Source organism: Tricharina praecox (genome assembly GCF_024521635.1).
Source record: "Tricharina praecox strain CBS 144465 chromosome Unknown BZA05scaffold_5, whole genome shotgun sequence".
Taxonomy (NCBI): Eukaryota; Fungi; Ascomycota; class Pezizomycetes; order Pezizales; family Pyronemataceae; genus Tricharina; species Tricharina praecox.
In genome coordinates, this window is record NW_026250407.1 from 85,915 (window position 1) to 102,207 (window position 16,293).

At 54.6% G+C, this 16,293-nt stretch overlaps 8 protein-coding genes across 8 annotated transcripts; 2 read left to right on the plus strand and 6 right to left on the minus strand.

Annotated features, from left to right (window-relative positions):
• Positions 1 to 1,036: 1,036 nt before the first annotated feature.
• On the minus strand, positions 1,037 to 2,464 carry BZA05DRAFT_424258 (uncharacterized protein; the record flags this gene model as incomplete). The annotated part of the gene is made up of 3 exons (XM_051485906.1): positions 1,037 to 1,361; positions 1,429 to 2,100; positions 2,172 to 2,464. 3 exons carry the CDS (start codon positions 2,462 to 2,464, stop codon positions 1,037 to 1,039), a joined length of 1,290 nt encoding a protein of 429 aa, XP_051341854.1.
• Positions 2,465 to 2,771: 307 nt separating this feature from the next.
• BZA05DRAFT_213774 (107-domain-containing protein) lies at positions 2,772 to 6,185 on the minus strand. The gene is made up of 7 exons (XM_051479634.1): positions 5,865 to 6,185; positions 5,765 to 5,794; positions 5,650 to 5,707; positions 4,586 to 5,592; positions 3,642 to 4,533; positions 3,354 to 3,591; positions 2,772 to 3,299 (listed from the first exon to the last, which is right to left on the minus strand). The coding sequence occupies exons 1-7, from the start codon at positions 6,033 to 6,035 to the stop codon at positions 2,906 to 2,908; spliced, it is 2,790 nt and encodes a 929-aa protein (XP_051341855.1). The 5' UTR covers positions 6,036 to 6,185; the 3' UTR covers positions 2,772 to 2,905.
• Positions 6,186 to 6,836: 651 nt separating this feature from the next.
• On the minus strand, positions 6,837 to 7,436 carry BZA05DRAFT_442346 (uncharacterized protein; the record flags this gene model as incomplete). Its single annotated transcript, XM_051486746.1, has 3 exons — positions 6,837 to 7,046; positions 7,125 to 7,178; positions 7,263 to 7,436. The coding sequence occupies 3 exons, from the start codon at positions 7,434 to 7,436 to the stop codon at positions 6,837 to 6,839; spliced, it is 438 nt and encodes a 145-aa protein (XP_051341856.1).
• A 260-nt stretch (positions 7,437 to 7,696) lies between these two features.
• BZA05DRAFT_333560 (ubiquitin-related domain-containing protein) lies at positions 7,697 to 8,229 on the plus strand (the record flags this gene model as incomplete). Its single annotated transcript, XM_051480690.1, has 2 exons — positions 7,697 to 7,927; positions 8,164 to 8,229. 2 exons carry the CDS (start codon positions 7,697 to 7,699, stop codon positions 8,227 to 8,229), a joined length of 297 nt encoding a protein of 98 aa, XP_051341857.1.
• A 1,518-nt stretch (positions 8,230 to 9,747) lies between these two features.
• BZA05DRAFT_369131 (uncharacterized protein) lies at positions 9,748 to 11,131 on the plus strand (the record flags this gene model as incomplete). The annotated part of the gene is made up of 3 exons (XM_051481611.1): positions 9,748 to 10,247; positions 10,520 to 10,602; positions 10,659 to 11,131. Exons 1-3 carry the CDS (start codon positions 9,997 to 9,999, stop codon positions 11,129 to 11,131), a joined length of 807 nt encoding a protein of 268 aa, XP_051341858.1. The 5' UTR covers positions 9,748 to 9,996.
• A 1,447-nt stretch (positions 11,132 to 12,578) lies between these two features.
• On the minus strand, positions 12,579 to 12,856 carry BZA05DRAFT_389209 (uncharacterized protein). The gene has a single exon (XM_051482743.1). The coding sequence runs from the start codon at positions 12,838 to 12,840 to the stop codon at positions 12,661 to 12,663; it is 180 nt and encodes a 59-aa protein (XP_051341859.1). The 5' UTR covers positions 12,841 to 12,856; the 3' UTR covers positions 12,579 to 12,660.
• Positions 12,857 to 13,379: 523 nt separating this feature from the next.
• On the minus strand, positions 13,380 to 14,725 carry BZA05DRAFT_213906 (uncharacterized protein). The gene is made up of 3 exons (XM_051479635.1): positions 14,674 to 14,725; positions 13,686 to 14,474; positions 13,380 to 13,569 (listed from the first exon to the last, which is right to left on the minus strand). The coding sequence occupies exons 2-3, from the start codon at positions 14,319 to 14,321 to the stop codon at positions 13,543 to 13,545; spliced, it is 663 nt and encodes a 220-aa protein (XP_051341860.1). The 5' UTR covers positions 14,322 to 14,474; positions 14,674 to 14,725; the 3' UTR covers positions 13,380 to 13,542.
• BZA05DRAFT_213911 (uncharacterized protein) lies at positions 14,726 to 15,864 on the minus strand. The gene is made up of 2 exons (XM_051479636.1): positions 15,717 to 15,864; positions 14,726 to 15,545 (listed from the first exon to the last, which is right to left on the minus strand). Exon 2 carries the CDS (start codon positions 15,481 to 15,483, stop codon positions 14,932 to 14,934), a length of 552 nt encoding a protein of 183 aa, XP_051341861.1. The 5' UTR covers positions 15,484 to 15,545; positions 15,717 to 15,864; the 3' UTR covers positions 14,726 to 14,931.
• Positions 15,865 to 16,293: the final 429 nt, after the last annotated feature.

Consider the following 16,293-nt stretch of genomic DNA (forward strand, 5'->3'; position numbering starts at 1 on the left):
AACCCAGACGCCGCCGCCACTGGGATCAGAGCCGCCAGCACAGCATACCCGCCCAGGTGGTATGTATAATTGCCATCTGCCCAACCGCATTACGCGCTTCCTGCCTCCCGCTCCTGCTCCTGCTCCTTCAATGTATCGCATGAACCCACGCCGCATATCTACTCATTACCCACATAGATACACAGAAGCGCAATCAGCATAAGCGCCATTGTGACATTGTGACATTACCCCCCCCCCCCCCCGCCGCCGATCATAGAGGCCACCCACTATCGCTTCAATGCTTCGATGCTTCGATCTAGATCTATGTATGATCAGGCGACGCGACGCGGAAAACTCTGAAACAAAGTGAAAGACCTCCGCTCTGCCTGCCTCCGCTCTGCATGGGCGGGGGGGCGGGGAAGGGGAAAGAATGTCTGAGTGTCTGACTGCCTGAGTGTCCGAGTGTCTGAGTGCCTGAGTGTCTAAGCCACTCCGAGTCTCTAATTCGAACGCCGACTTTGGTAGAGTATTTTCTTATCGGTGCTCTTCGCGAACACCATTGCCTGCGAACACCAATGGCTGCATCGAGAACGACGACCTTTGTTCTCACGAGCTTCCATCGAGCGTCGAGAGGAATCCACGCATGCGTACCTGCATGCAAGCCATATTCCTTTGTTCCAATTCCTGCAGCCCACCGAAGCCGACACGGACAACGGACAACGCACAGATGCATACATACGATCAGAGGGGTCAGGTGGTCTACCCACCGTACTCTAGAGTTTTGATCTGACATGATGTGACATGACAACAAAGCGTTGTCCCAACACCGAACTTTTGTTTTGTTTAATCATCGTAGCGATCATGGCTGAGTAGGTAGGCACATCACCAGTTTCCCAACAGAACGCTGGCTGTTGTTCTAGACTCCAAATTCGAAACCGCGAGTGAGATCCCGTGCACCGACGTCACGCCAAACAGACCAGATTCAATTTTACCTGCTGTCGAACGAAGCAACCACTACCTAGGCACTTAGGCATGTATATACACCGACACGCCATACCTATGGAGCTCTGTAGTAGTTTGTCTTGACAAACGGCATCTTCGTAACGGTCGCCTTGCGAGTCTTCCCACGGACCTTGACGGCCAACTCCGTGCCGGACTTGTGGAAGCCGGACTTGACGTAGCCCATCGCAATGTTTGTGCCGAGTGTGGGCGACGGACAACCGGACGTGACGGTGCCAAGAACGTCGCCCGTGGCCGGGTCGATGATCTCGGCGCCTTCGCGGGCGGGCGCGCCCTTCTCTACCGTGAGCCCGATGCGGCGGCGCGGGATCTGCGAGACGTCGTTGTATTGCCGGGAGATGGTTTCAGCACCGTTAAAGTTGCTGTTTTGCCTCTAATTAGCGGGGGAAGCGGAGAGCGTGAAGCGTGGGCGTGGGCGTGGGGACTGACTTTTCCATAACCCTCCTCTTTGCAACCAGCCACTTCAACCCAGCCTCGATGGGCGTGGTGGAATCGTCGAGATCGTGGCCATACAAACACATACCCGCCTCCAACCGCAGCGTATCCCTCGCGCCCAGCCCTGCCATCCTCAAGATATCCCCCTGCTTCCCAATCTCCAGCAATTCATTCGTCACAGCCACAGTATTCTCCGCCGGAATGGAAATCTCAAACCCATCCTCACCGGTATAACCACCACGAGCTATATGCAGCTCACCATACGTGGGCGTATCGACAACCACCGAGCGGCCAAAGTACACGTTCCCTAGATCCAGCACATCATCGCCCATCGCGCGCTGCAGAAAGTCCTGCACGATGACCTTCGCATCTGGGCCCTGAACGGCGATCAATCCCTGGCCGGCGAGGACGATGTGCTGAACCTCGGACTTGTGCGGGTACTCGGCGAGATGCTCGCGGATGTAAGCCAGGTCCTTGTCGGCGCACCCGGCGTTTGTCACGACGTAGAAGTCGTCCGGGGACAGCATCGTGATGATCAGGTCGTCAACGATCCCGCCCGTCACCGGGTGCAGGAAACACGACAGCGTGCTCTCGTGCGGCTTGAGCAGCGTGAGGTCCGATGGCGTGAGATGCTCGAGGAAGCCCAATGCCCCGGGGCCCTTGAATCTACGCGTCAAGCTGCATCAATACCCAGATCCTCCACCCAGTCCACAGCCCAAACGGAGTGGGTTACATACCGATGCTGTAGCATATGCGACACGTCGAACAGCCCGGCCTTCGTGCGCACCTGGTTATGCGACTCGACCAGTCCCTGGTCCGCATAGGTCACGGGCATTGAGTACCCAGCAAAGGGCACCATCTTCGCTCCGGCGGCGACATGAAAGTCGTGTAGTGGGGTCTTCTTGAGTTCGACGGGGGGAACGCTGGCGGGCGAGGTGTAGCTGCGCAGGAATTGCGAGGGGATGGATTTGCCAAATTGCTTCTTGCCGGCCGGGGCGCGGCAGACGAGGCGGAGTGTTCGGGGAAGCATTGTGTCGCGATATATAGTTAGTCTGGAGCTGCGGTGCGGGGTGTGTTGAAGTTGTGGATCTAGCTGGGAATTGGTATGACGTCGGTTACTACCGGGTATAGCACGTGAATGACAATAATCAAGAAAGCATCGAACATCAGCACTCGCAGTCACACACTCGTAGCCATCAGCCATTAAAAAAAGTCAAAGAAACCGCGGTCCGCTATCGTACAGCAACAGAAATACACAAAACAATGACCCAGTTTCCTGTATCATCCCCGCCCACCATAAATAAACGACGCCCACCTAAGAAACTGTGGTAAAAGAGTATGATCAAGAATTCAAATGCCTACTTAAGTATACCCGCCTATGAAACTCCCGTGCGGCGTCCATATCTGTAGTACATACAGCCCCGAAATTCACACCGCGTCACCGTTGGCCAGAGGTATTACAAGTGGTGCCCTACTTGTCGACAGCCCAGATCACCAAATCCTTCGCCCCATCTTGAGTAGCGCCCAAGAGCGTCCTGCTAGCAGCCGCAATCACATCGACGTACTCAGCCAGCCGACCAGTTTCCCTGAACGTATCCAAGATGTTTTTTCCGGGGTTTGCAACCTCAGCCGTAAGCTCAAGGGCGTTCATCATGTAGCTAGGGTTGATGTAGTTTCCGGCGTCCATATAGACGTTGTGCAAGGCAATGACCATTTCAGGAACGTAAATTTGACGGATTTGACGAATCCCGGTGAGTTGCAAGAGCTGTTCCTCGTCGCAGAAGTCCTTAACCATGGGGGCGAGATACCTGACCACTTTGTCATAGACAGGCTTAAGTCTGCGGGCGGTTGTCCTATCTGGTCGTCTGCAATTGTCTCGTCAGTTATGATGCCATCCGTCAGATCAAATGTCAACTTACTCGGGAAGATTCTTAAGGGCTTCGCGCCACTCCTCGAGAGCAATCATAGCATCGATAAGGCTCTCCATGGCGAGATATACAGCCACCAGAAGCTGAGTTTCCTCGCTGTCATCCAGGCCGTTTCCTTCGTTCTCCTCCATCGGATCGCCCGAATGTCCGTTAGCACCCCGAGTGAATATGACTCTGTTCGAGTGGACGTCGGTGTGAAGCGTTTTGGCAGCGTACAAGCGCCCGGTGACTGGACCACGTTAGCAGCGGACTTCGGTCGGAAGCGGTAGGTTAACTTACGCAGGAACCGCTTGTAAACATCACATGCCCCACGAACGAGCTCGCTCTGTAGCGAGACGCTACCCAACATCAACCACTCCAAGCCGCTGATGAGCTGCTGGTCCTCTGGTCGGAGCTCGCCAGTGAAGCCATTGAAACTCTTTGCCCCGTCAACGATTGATGTTGAGTAGTGGGGTTCCGACAGTTGCAGCGAGATTTCCATAGTCTTTTTCAGACATCCATCCACATCGATTCCGTGATGGTGCATTTGCTGAATGAGTTCCTCCCGCTTGGCACCATCGCCTTTGAAGTGGACCAAGGTCTTACCGACTATAGCGATCGCCTTTTCCGGTGACAGGCGCGACGCATATAGCGGCACGAGCTCAAACTTATCGCACTCGCCAAGAGTAGAGACGTATCCTGAAATCACCCTCTCCGCAGCCACGTGGTATGCTGTGCCCTCTTCGGAACCAGCATTTAAAGCCTGTAGAACCATGAGGATATGGACGGCGACACGCAGCGTCCGGGGATCGGTTGCATCTACGGCGATCGGAATATCATCCTTTTGTGGATCATAGTCTGGAACCTCCTCGAATTGTCGCAGTTGTCTGGCGAGCTCCTGTATGAGTGCGGGGAAGCGGAGGGAAATCAATGAGCCTTGAATTGACCGAAGCGGCAGCTTCGCTTCTTTGACGTTGCTATTGGCAGCTATTTCGTCTAATATCCGAGGCATAATTGTTTCGTCGCTCAGAGAGCCCCGAGTATGGTAGGCTATGGCATCAAAGCTAGGGAATCGTGTCACCGCCGCGGGAATCCTGGATAGCTCGGCGAGTTTGGCCGAATAGAATCCTTCGACAAGGGAATTGACATGAGCGAAGAGGAGGTCCTCCCATGTTGTGCACACCGGCAACACCTACGTTGGAACCGTCAGCAACAACAGACAAGACCATCATAGTATAACTTACACTTTCCACATCGCCACACAGGATTCCGTAGGAAGCCTTCTCATACGGATTGCCTCCCCTTCGACGTGCGAGAGCATAGCACATCCGCTTCCAAAGCTCCCTCCTTCTGTTTCCTTTGACAGCAAAATCCTCCTCGTCCGTCTCCCGGACGCCGTCAATTCTAGGATCCCATGCATCCAGCCCACCATTCAAGCTTGCTGCTCTCCAGAACTCGCCGGCGTCCTCGCACATGTCACGTGCGGTATCAATCTCTCCTTTCCTCAGGAATCCCCACACTAGCTTCATCAAGTACTGTTCCCATGCTTCGTCCTGCTCTTCCAACTGTCGTCCCTGTCGACTGGGTGCATCGGGATCGAGTTCGGTGACATAATTCTGCGATGATGCTGGTGTAAAAGCACTACCCCTAGCGCCAAAGAGCGACAGCTGCTTATTCTGATTCATCCGCTTTTGCTTCTTGATCTCTTCCTTCGTGTAAATCCAACCTCCTCCTTCGCGGTAAAGTCCTGGAACCTCGATTTCGTCGGCGGTAGGCGCCGGCGAGTAGCGGCGTAACCACTCAAGCACTATGGTCAACTCCGTAAATGATGTGTCTGCGTCGAAGAAATGCTCCCTAATACGGACATCGCTGGAGAATCTGTCGTTTGCCAAGTCGCCTGGCAAGTTCATGTCGTGGCGGCGGTTGCCAACAGACAGACGATGCGATATAAGAGCCCCAAAAAGCTCCCATGTTTGATGCTCAAGCTGCCAGTACCGCGCCTGCTCCTTGGTCTCGTTGATGTCATATTCCTCTCGAGGATCTTCGAGCGTGGTGTCCGTCATATCCTCCAAGGCCCGCTCAGACTCCTCCATGAGTACAGCTGCGTAGCTCTGAAATGTCGAGATCAAATCGTAGGCGGCGGCGGCACTTTCTTCGGTATTGTTCGTCAATGGTTGTCGCAGTATCCCCGAATCATCCAGCCGGGTCGCAAAAGCCACAAACTCCGGCTTGATCAGCTCTATTTCTGTGTCTGCTGCCGCATCGTCAGCGACACGGAACGACAAGGCGGGGAATACCCGCAACACACCTGAAGTTTCGTATTCCGCCCGTGAATCGTCCATCTCGACTTGACTCTCGTCACTCCTCTGCGAGAAGTTAGCTGTTAGCCCATTACCGCACCATAGCTTTCCGGATTGCCATACATCTTCTCCCATGTCCCAGCCGTCCTCCATCTGAACGAGCAGCAATTAGCCACCGAAGCTCATCGAAAACCTGAGCGTTCCAGTTGGGAGTACCACTTACTTGTTGGGGGCGATGCTGCGCGAGAGGTGATGCGTCCGTTCTGAAGAATCCGCTACTCCCGGAGGTACTCGGCGCGTTGAACGCGAAGACTGGTTTCTCCCCGTTGGCGGCCGTGTTGGTAGTGGTACTCTTCCTCTTGGGGCGCGAAGAGTCACCAAAGATTGGCGCCATGTTAGATGCCGGTACGCTGGGGAGTATTGTAGAATGTATGGAGACTCGGAGGATTCAAGGATTCGTCGGGAAACGTGTAGGCACGGGGAGTTCACTGAGTCGAGTCGCTCGGTCCGTCGGTGTTGTTGATGATGACCCGTTTCTTTAGACCATCATCCTTGTCCGTAGCAAAGCAACGCGCCATAATCAGATGATCTCTGTGCCAAGCGATAATCTCTCGGCGCACTTCGCACGCCAACTCAGCCTCATCGGCTAAAAATGGCTTGGCGGCTGCATAAAGTCCAAAGTTTTGCGTGCAACTTCTCCGCTTCTTTTTTTCTTTTCTCTTTATGTCTTTGGCGCTGTTTAGAGTCACGGAGCAAACATTCAGTGTTTGTTCGGCTTGCTATTGCACAGTCCTCGCGCGCTACCAGTGTTCATATAGAGAGCGGCTTTCGCATCATCTGGTCCCTAACTATCTCAATTCCCCACTTGTGGGGAGCTGTGAGATTAGTATAAGATCAAATGTCACATACATTTTTCATGGCGGAAGCTTTACGGTGAAGTACCATCACAGACGAAGCATCGACTCGTTGGTTGCGAGTACAAGTTAACCTCTGGGGGAGAGCGTTTGCGTCGGGGGATGGACGGTACGAAGAAGCAGTGTCTTTCGACGGGTGTGATAGGTCTTAGGCAAGCAAACAGGCAAGTTTGTGCTGGGCATCGAAGGGAGCCCGTATTTGTGCAGAAAAAACATTCATGCATAATGCATCTGCCCGTGCTACAGTTCTACTCCATTCTCCCACCGTCCAGTCGATGCTGCTACCGTCGTTTCGTTTCGCGAAGTTCTGCGCCGGTGGCCTTCTCTTCGGCCCTCTGTTTGACTTTGAGTTCGAGCAGTGACTTCTGAGGACAGCACACATTCTTCTCCGCCAGTCCCTCGCGCCTGTACATCTCGGTGCAGCATTCGTACAGCGCGTCTATCAGTGCTGAGCATCGTGCCTCATTGTATCCATTCTTCTGCAGACAGTTCTGTATGGCACACTGCGTCGAGGGACAAGGCGCCCATCAGCCAAGAGTCCATCCGAGAAGTGCAGTTGTGAAACATACCGCGCGCGGATAGCATGGAGGATTGATCCTTAAAGCGGCTTCGAGAGATGATGACTGGACGTGGAGAATACAATCAGCAAGCATCCGCACCCAAGATAGATGATGGATATATCGCACTTACCATGACTGTTAGCCGACTCCGATTGCTGTGAAGGGGTGGGCGATTGTCACGGAGGCTGGCTGTGTCTTGAGGCGACTCTTGCGCTCAGTCGTCTTCTTCCAGAGCGTGACCTCATCCGGTCTGTAACTCCGCAGGCGCCGTGGAATCTCACACTTGGTAGAGAACAGCAAAGTAATATATCGAGACTCCATTATCCGTGGCAGTATCTTTACTCTACTGCTTTTCTCGAAACATATCCACGGTTCATACATTTTGTCCTCGTGACTTGGTTGCTAGGTTGGGCGCGTCAATACCAAGCCCTCCCCGCGTTACCTCCGCCGAGCTCTTCTCTCACTCTTTTGCACCACACACAACACCCTTAAAGTTAAATCCACCTTCTCAACATCACCCCACACCTTCAACCATCACCAACCAACCCCGCCAAATAACGAACACCGAACGCCAGAACAACATGTCCGACGCCGACAACAGCACCCCCTCCAAGCCGGAAGCCGGCGAACAATCCGAGCACCTCAACATCAAGGTCACCGACGGTAACAATGAAGTGTTCTTCAAGATCAAGAGGTCGACTCAACTCAAGAAGTTGATGGACGCGTTTTGCGACCGTCAGGGAAAGGCGCCGGCTAGCGTTCGCTTCTTGTTCGATGGAACCAGAGTTTCGGGCGTGGACTCGCCCCATACCGTTAGTACTCCAGTCATTCCTGCGTTTTGCTTGTCTCGCCCACATCTGCTCCCCTTGGTACTGTAGCTATACTCGCTCGACCGTAAGTCGGGGGATGAGGGGGCTCAGAGGATTGAGTTGGGTCGTCGACCTGGCGGTTGACTGGCTGGATGCTTTCTACCCCCACGCAGACAAACATCTCTACATCGTCTTCTCGCACGATTCCAGAATGTTGCTAACTTTCCTCTCTGCTACAGTTGGACATGCAGGACGGCGACACCCTCGAGGTCCACCAGGAGCAGATCGGCGGCGGCTCCTGGTAGTCGTGCGTGACGATCCCGATACGAGTCTGTTCTTTCGAAAGGGCGGCTGCGGCGGAAAGTCTACACGTTTGATTTGGGGGACCTTACATATAACATCGATGACTTACGGTACTACTCGGAGGGATCGAGCATCGGTGTTTTTTTTCCAATGTTCTCCAGAGGCGTTGTATACAAATCTTGTCGGTTTTCTTCGCGCTTTTTCATAATCGAATCTTTGTGGGGTCTGCTTCTGGCGTGGGAATATTGTTTGTGGTTCTGGTGCGCTTTCTTTTTGTACTCGGGGTCAAAATTCTCCTAGGACGGTATACGCTACGTAGGATAGGACATGTCTTTCCCCCCCCACTTTCTGTTCACAGTCCGGATGACGCCGGCTTTTTCTGTTCGTTCCTTTCCGGCCGTGCGGATGGCAATCCTTAGGTGATCTGATTCACTGCGATCGGCCTCTGCAAACGATCGCACAACGTGGCGAACGGCGGGTTGGGGTGTCCGTGCAGAAGACCCACTCATCGCGGCCTGCGATTTCTCGGTGGCAATTTCATCGTTTTTCGGCGTCATGTGACCCATCCGTACATAGCGTCGATTGAGCGTGTCATCGTCTATGATTCGTTGCGGTGTTATCGGGAGGCGCATAATGACGGTTTGTATGGTCGTTCCCTCAAAACACCGCATTGAGCATCTCACCCGCCCCCACCGAGATCACTTTCCCATCAAGTACATTAGTCACAAAGGTAAATACCGACTGCTCCAACTCCCAAGAGTTCGAATCCATCATAGTTACGCCTTGGCTCACTCCATCAAGTCTAACTTTTTCCTAACATCCAGCTAACCTCCATAAGCGGCGGTTACATCTGCCCAGACACGCACTAAGCGGCGGTAGATACTGTTAGCCGCCGCCTTCGCCGTCAGGATACTTCGAGTGCCAACTCGCAGTGCGGCTGCAGCCCACCAGCGAGGTCGATATGTACTTTGCGACCATTTGGCCACGCTCTCAGCCTTAAGCATCCTGCACGGCTCTCGGATTCTCCGCATGTTGAGCTGGTCACTGGGGCACACCAATGGATACCCAGATCCCCCTTGGGCGGGATATCCTATCACCACTACCTGGCACCCCTCTCCCCTTCGCTGTCTACAGCGGCGGCGGTGTCCAAGCCTAGCCGTGTCCAAAGGCCTCCCCCCCCCGGTGATTGTGCGTGCGCTATCTTCGCTACAACTGCCGCTGGCTGTCGGAGGAAATCTCCCATTTCTGTCGTCTGCAGTCAGCATCGGAAATGCACTGGTGGCTGGATGGGAAAGCCATAGGGCCAAGACCGGCATGTCTACAAGAGGACTAAAGAAGCGAGGAGAGGAGTCCCAGAGTGCGGCCGATACCGGCGAGGAGCTGTCTGGATTGGCCGGGGGCTGTATAATCGATCCGGACGGGCTATATAAGCCAGGAGGATCCGCGTTCTTGGTGGTCGAGCTGGTGGTTGATGCCACTCGGTAACGGACAGGTGGAGGTGGCGATGGCCATGGCGGGTGGTGGGATATATTGACTGGCTTGACTGGCTTGCTGGCTGGCTTGCTGGCTGGATGGATGGATGACTAGCCGGAAACCAGCACTGTCTCTGGTTGCTTGAACAGTCTAGTCTCTCCACTGGCCGGCTTCCTGCACAATCGGTATACAACCACCTCTCTCCTACTCCCCCCATCACAACTCACACATATCCCTCTCTCCTCCCAATACACACCAAAACACTTACTATTCCCGCACACTTTACCACCACAGCAATGGCCGACGAAAGCTGGCTCTCCCTGTGCACACCATCCAACATACCAATGCCTCCCTTGGAGCGTTACATCCACCACCTACCTCACCACATACTCAAGAAGCGATTGGGACCGCACGAGCTCGGTGTCGGCGGATATATTCCGGACCACTCCACGCTCAAGTATCGTGACGAAAACGAGGTACTCGCGCTGGAACTCGTCAGGAATCATACCAACATTCCCGTCCCGGATCTGGTTTATATGGGCGCTGAGTATGTCACCTTTTCTTTGCTCTCACTCACTCCGATCGTGCGAGGGATGTGGGCACGATGGTGCTGGCGTCCCCGCACGCATGCCCGCCGCTTGCTACATACCTGCCTACATGGCCGCTTCGTTCGGTGATTGTACATAGGCCCGCTTGCTTGCGAGCATGAGTGCTTGCGTCTCTACCAGTGACCATACACTCCCCCTTCTTCTGCCCCTCTACATTCCCCTCCCCCTGCCGCCACCAGTTCACCACAAGCCCGACTAACCACAACCCCAGCTTCAACGTCTTCACGCGCATCCCTGGAATCTGCGTCAACCACCAAGAGATCTGGGACACGATATCTCCGCGGCAGCGCGAAGGTGCTCTCCCCCCCCCCTCCTTCCCATTCACCCACAGTACTAACCCCGCCATGTAGGCCTCCAGTACCAAATCCGCTCTTACATCCGTCAGCTTAGCCACATCCCCTCCCCCTATCCAGGGCACGTTCACAGCCCACACCCTTCCGGGAGTATTTTCCGCCCCTACCAACTCCAGCACTGCGGGCCGTTCCCCTCGACCTCCTCCCTCCTCCTTCACAACCCGCACCTATCCCCTCTCGTGTCCGCAAGCGCACTACCAGTGTTTGCACACATGGACTGGGACCTCAGCAACATCATCATCGCGGAGAATGGCGATGCCGTCGTTGGCGTTGTCGACTGGGAGCGCGCTGCGTGGTTCCCTGATGCTGGGAGGGCTATGCATAGATGCGCGCATCATTGGGAGGGGTGGGAGGGGTTGTTTGATACACTCGAGTTTCCGGTGGGGGGGGGAGGGGGGGAGGGAATGGGGGAAACGGGGGTGGTGGGGGAGGTGGGACAACTGAGGTGGTGGGGAGAGGCGTATTATTAGGAAATTTACACACGGAGTGGTGGAGGCAAGTGATGAGTGAGGGTCTGTGATGGGCCGTGGCTGCTTGTGAGCACTTGTGTTCGCCACTCATGAGTACCGTGTCTACGCCGTGGATATACATCTCGTATTCTATGACTACTCCACATGCAAACTGTGATGGGCGGTGGTCATTACCGCATCTGCCGTGATCCCACACAGTATGTGGCGGCAACACTGTACCTACTGCCCATCCGGCCCGGTGTATAATAAGGTAGCAACCCACTCCCTCCACGCTCCACGCTCCACCTGTGCACGAAACCGACAGACTCCCTGGAACCCACCCATCCCCGCGCCCTGGGTAGGGTGTACATCCATCATCCCTTCCCCTCCCCCGCACCAGCCGATCCAGGTCCACGTCCAGGTTCACGTCCAGGTTCACGCCCAGGGACCCACCCATACCCAGACCAGATCCATACCACACCAGTACATATATACATGTCCCACGCCGTGTATCATCTTTCAGCATCCACTCAGACCGGCGTGCTGGCGCTTCTCACACTAGGTGCGTTCTTTTTTTTTGTTCATTCATTGATTGCGTGCGACCTATCTAGATCATGGCAATATCTACCCGTCCCCCCCCCCCCCGTTTCCCCGCCACTGTCCAACCTAACTTTCATCAGGCGGCCCGATGTGACTTTCCCTGCCTCCGCCGTGGCCTGTCTCAGGCATCCGTCTGCCCGCATCAGTGGAGAAGAGGAACTCTAGGATGGCCTTGCTGCATCGCTCATCTGCGAAGAGGTCCCGGATTTTGAAGCGGTCTTTCCCCCTCCTTGTCTGCTTCCGGACTTCTGCCCATAGTGTCTTTTGCTGACTTTTCTATTCAGGGCACTTTTTGAAGAGGTGTTCCCGACTCTGTGTCTTGTAGCGGCACCAGCCACAGCGGTCTTCCGGACGGCTTTTCGTCCACTGGAGGTACTGGCCGGTGAGGCAGTGTCCTGTCTTGAGTTGGTAGAATCTCGAGGCGAGGCGTTTGCGGGCCATCTCTAGATTTGGGTCAGGTCTCTAGCCGGATTTCCGGCTTTACTTGTATTTCTTGTGAGTGATTCTGCTGTCCGCCAATCCCTTGGCTTCCCTCCACTTGGCTTCAGAGATACTGCGTTTCAGGTAGACAAATGATGGCGGTAACAGAGGTCTGGTGTCATACTGGTGGGTCCCCTCCACCCCGCGAGGGGCAGGGTTGTCAGCTGTCAGTTTAGCCCAATTCATCCGCCTTCTCGTTCCCAGGAACATCTTTGTGTTCCGGGCACCTGATTTCTCGAATACGCACCGTTTGAGACGTGCCCGCTCACGAGATTTTGTTCGAGTGATCACACACGATGCACCTCCCCCACCTGTCACAGTTTTGCCTCTCACAACTTCTGTGTTTGAACTTTGAGCACACACAACGCACAATGCACATAATACTTGAGCAGGACCGATGATATTATTCATATGTAGACCCCGACCGACCGACCCGACCGACCCCACTGACCATCCCCTCATCCCCGCCCCTACTGACCGATACATGAGTATGAGTAGACTGAATACAAATAGCTGAGAGAAACGAAAAGAAAGAAGAAGAAAAAAAGAAAACTCCTATGAAAATGTGCTGTGATGATACGAAATAAGGAGAAAAGAAAAAGAAAAAAACTCCAAAGCAAGACGAGAACCCCCTTCCCCCCCACCCCCATCCCTAAAATACAAGGATTTATGCATGCGTGCGTACATGACAATAAGAAAGATCGATAGAGAGAGAGTATGACATGGCATAGGTATACAGACTAGAAAAAGGGCAGAATTAAGTAAAAACACAAAGTGGAGAGTGCTAACAATATGGTGTGGCCGTGTGCATTATAAATTAAAAGAACGCTCGATCACCACAGGTCGTCGACGAAGCTATCGAAGCCGTCGTCAAGAGCGCTGCCGGTCCAGCCGACAGTAGTGGCGAACTATAGAAATCGAACGCGAACGCGTCCTCCTCATCGTCGCTAAAGCTGCTATAGTTGTTGCCGTTATACCACACAAGTTGCCGTGGTATAGATGCATCATCAAAGACTGCCGAAGGCATTGGTGGTGTCGTCGGTGGTGATATCTCGTGCGTGTGCTGTTGTTGCTTGATTTGCGATTCGGGTAGAGGAGGGGGAGTGTGTGATGCCGCTTCGTCTTCCGGGCTGGGCGGCGAGATCGGGGTCAGCGGGCCTGCGCGGAGAATCTCGGACAATGGCCTCGGCCTGGTAGACGAAGGACGGCGGCGCAGCCGGACGGTGACAGCCGTGTCGGGCCATATATCGTCCGAGACTGGGCTGAACGATGGGTACTTGGATACGCGACCGAGATTGGCGTCGTCGGTGTTTATCCGGCGAAGGATCGGAACCGTCCGTGGCGTCTGTCTGCTATCTGGAACCCCGGCGAACGAGTTGCTGCGAAGGAGAAAAAAATCCGAATCAGGTCTCCGACGTCGTGCAGCGAGGGTATTATCCATGAAGGGGTCGGAGGAGGATGAGGAGGAGGATGATGAGGAGGAGGAGGGCGGTACCTCTTGTTGTGATGGTGATCGTAGCTGGTTGGCGAAGCTCGCCGCGAACGGATCCTCTGCCGTGGCGGTGGAAGCAGCGGCGGATTGGGTGACGGCGTCGCCACCAAACCTGTTGGGACGGCGCTCGACCAATTTCTGAGGTGGGAAGCTAGGAAGCACAAAGTCGTAGGTCAACGAATTCATCTGGATGGCCGCCGCAAAGAGGCTAAAGTTATCTCTCTGGGGCTGTTCGACCACCCCTGCGTCGCTATCGAAGCGACCACTTGGCTGCGGGGAACCGTTGTCGAACTCGAAGGGATCATCCTCGTTGTCCGAGTCGGACGGTGTATATGCGGCCGACGAACATTCGCTTGAGCCGTAGTCGGAGAAGGCGGATGAAGGGAACGGGCTCTGCGGGCTGGCCAGGAATTTCGAGAAGGTCCGCTCCCTGTTCAGCTGGAACTGGGGTGGCTCTAGTCCAGATTCCCGGAAGTCATCTTCTTCGTTCTTCGCGGCAAGGTTGGTGGTGGCGATGGCCAGTAGGGAGCGGGCGAGCGCCGATGCGTGGCTGCACGAAGGATCCGAGTGATTGTGCATGTTGCAGACTTTCGAGGGAGAGGACTGGGTCCGGCGCGGTGGTGCTGGTGTAGCGAGCATGGTGTCGATCTGCAGAGGATATGTGTGGGATATTATAGTGGTACTTGTTTGTCGAGGCCGGCCAGCAGATCCAAGTATTATTTTTTCTCCGTTCTGCCGTTCGGGTTGTGGTCGCTGGGGCAGAGCTTTTTCACGACGTAGTCTGAACCACGCCTGAGTAGGTAGTATGTTAGCTAGGAGTCCGAGAAGAGCCAAACGAATACATATGAGGCATGTGTATGCAGGTAGAAGGTGTGGTCAATCAAATAGTTCTCCGGGTGAGAACCCCGGCCCATATACGAGAGATAGATAGCCTGACCCTGGATGCCCGGGGTCAAGATTATGGGACGAGCAAAGGAAAAAAATAACCTACGGGAGCTTCCAAGTGCAATTGATAGAGGAGGAGGGCTGAACGGCACAGGCACAGGCAAAGGACCGGGTACAGGTACAGGCACAGGCAGAGGACCAGGTACGGGGGGACCAGGTACGAGGGGACCAGGTACAGGTACAGGACCAGGAATGGTGGCGATGATGCAGTTGAGAGAGTGTGGTGGTATACGGTGAGTACGCCAAGTTGCTGTCGGGGGGAGAGCAGACGTAGGGGTTGGAGGTGTATATGTAGAGATCGATATCAAAGAACAGACGAAAGCAGTCGGAGGAGGGGAGGAGAGCGTAGGAGTTTAAGGGAGAGGGGGATTGGGTACATACGGGGGGTGGGAGGGGGGTGGAGGGGCACGAGCGTAGGAATAAGCAAAGAGGAGACACTCACAGCGATGTGGTGAACAGGGAGACCAGTGGCTTGTGCCAAGGCCTGGCGTTCACTAGTGGAGGGTTTTCGAGAATCGGAGAAGTGACGCTCCAAGACGATGCACTGTTCTGTCGTCATAAGTCCAACAGCCTCTTGGTCGTCGTCCTCGAAAGACGTCGTGGTGGTGGTAGGGCCGCAGCTCTTACAGCTGCCGCGTTGCCCATCATCACGCAGGAACGACAGTAGTTCCTGGTCCGACGAGCTAGGGCTGGAATTCGAAGCCGATCCGCGTCGCGACGGGATTGGGATGGGCGGAAACGAGCTCATCGGGCTAACGGTTTGCTCATCACTGGCATACGCGTGGAGAGTAGAAATCCTCATTGGCTGCGCGAACGTGAAGGACTCCATGGCCCAGTTTGCTCGCTCGTCTGACATGGCGAATTCTTTTTTTCCCTTTCTTTCTTTCTCTCTTTTTTATTTCTTTCTTTTCGCTTGTCCTGGGGGGGTGGGTGAGTGTGGATGGTGGTAGTATGTAGTAATGGTGGTGGGGGGGCGGAGCGCCGGAGATAAAGACTGGGAGGAAGAGGAAATACAAAGTGTAGATCCAGACTCCAGAGTGCTCGACAAGGACTCTGAGATAAAAAAAAATTAAAAAAAAAATGACGCACTCGAGTGGACGATCGGACACCCTGGGGCGGACAGCCGCAGCAGTGCAGCACAGCGTTTTTTTCTGCTTCTTCTTCCTCGAAGACAAGCGCCGCGTCCGTCCGGAGTCCGGACTATCTCGTTTTGGATAGATAGATTTCGAGGTTCCGTGAAGTAGAGTAGAGTATTCGGTAGTGGCGATCGGGGGGGAGGGGGAAACCACGCTGCTGCGAAATGTAGAGTAGATACGTGCGCCTGCGTACGGGGTGGGGGGGTGGCGGTGGTGTGGGAGATGGTTCCTGAATCCGAACGAACGCGTGGTGGATCGGACGGAGGATGAAGAACGTCCGTGGGTTATGAGACCCCCCGGGACGAGGATTAATGATTTGGATTAACCGTTTCCGGGCGACGGAAGGGAAGGAATGCTGGCGCGAACAACGAAGTATCGATGCGATGGATTATGTATGTATGTGGAGTATGTTCCTGGTGGTCCGTGTCGATTGTTGGCTGCGTGAGAGAGTGACTGTCTGGGATGCAAGACGCGAAACGACGGTGGTGGTAGTGGAGGTGAAGAAGGTGGTGGTGGACCGTGGTGGTGGT

What these genes read in the sequence shown, in the direction of transcription:
- BZA05DRAFT_213774 (XM_051479634.1), bottom strand. Translation starts at nt 6,035, where the DNA reads ATGGCGCCAATCTTTGGTGACTCTTCGCGCCCCAAGAGGAAGAGTACC. An exon ending in CGCAGCATCGCCCCCAACAA is followed by an intron (nt 5,795 to 5,864) that starts GTAAGTGGTACT and finishes CTGCTCGTTCAG; the next exon opens with ATGGAGGACGGCTGGGACAT. An exon ending in GGCGGAATACGAAACTTCAG is followed by an intron (nt 5,593 to 5,649) that starts GTGTGTTGCGGG and finishes ATGCGGCAGCAG; the next exon opens with ACACAGAAATAGAGCTGATC.
- BZA05DRAFT_389209 (XM_051482743.1), bottom strand. Translation starts at nt 12,840, where the DNA reads ATGGGGGTGGGGGGGAAGGGGGTTCTCGTCTTGCTTTGGAGTTTTTTT.
- BZA05DRAFT_213906 (XM_051479635.1), bottom strand. Translation starts at nt 14,321, where the DNA reads ATGCTCGCTACACCAGCACCACCGCGCCGGACCCAGTCCTCTCCCTCG. An exon ending in GATCACCATCACAACAAGAG is followed by an intron (nt 13,570 to 13,685) that starts GTACCGCCCTCC and finishes TCTCCTTCGCAG; the next exon opens with CAACTCGTTCGCCGGGGTTC.
- BZA05DRAFT_213911 (XM_051479636.1), bottom strand. Translation starts at nt 15,483, where the DNA reads ATGTCAGACGAGCGAGCAAACTGGGCCATGGAGTCCTTCACGTTCGCG.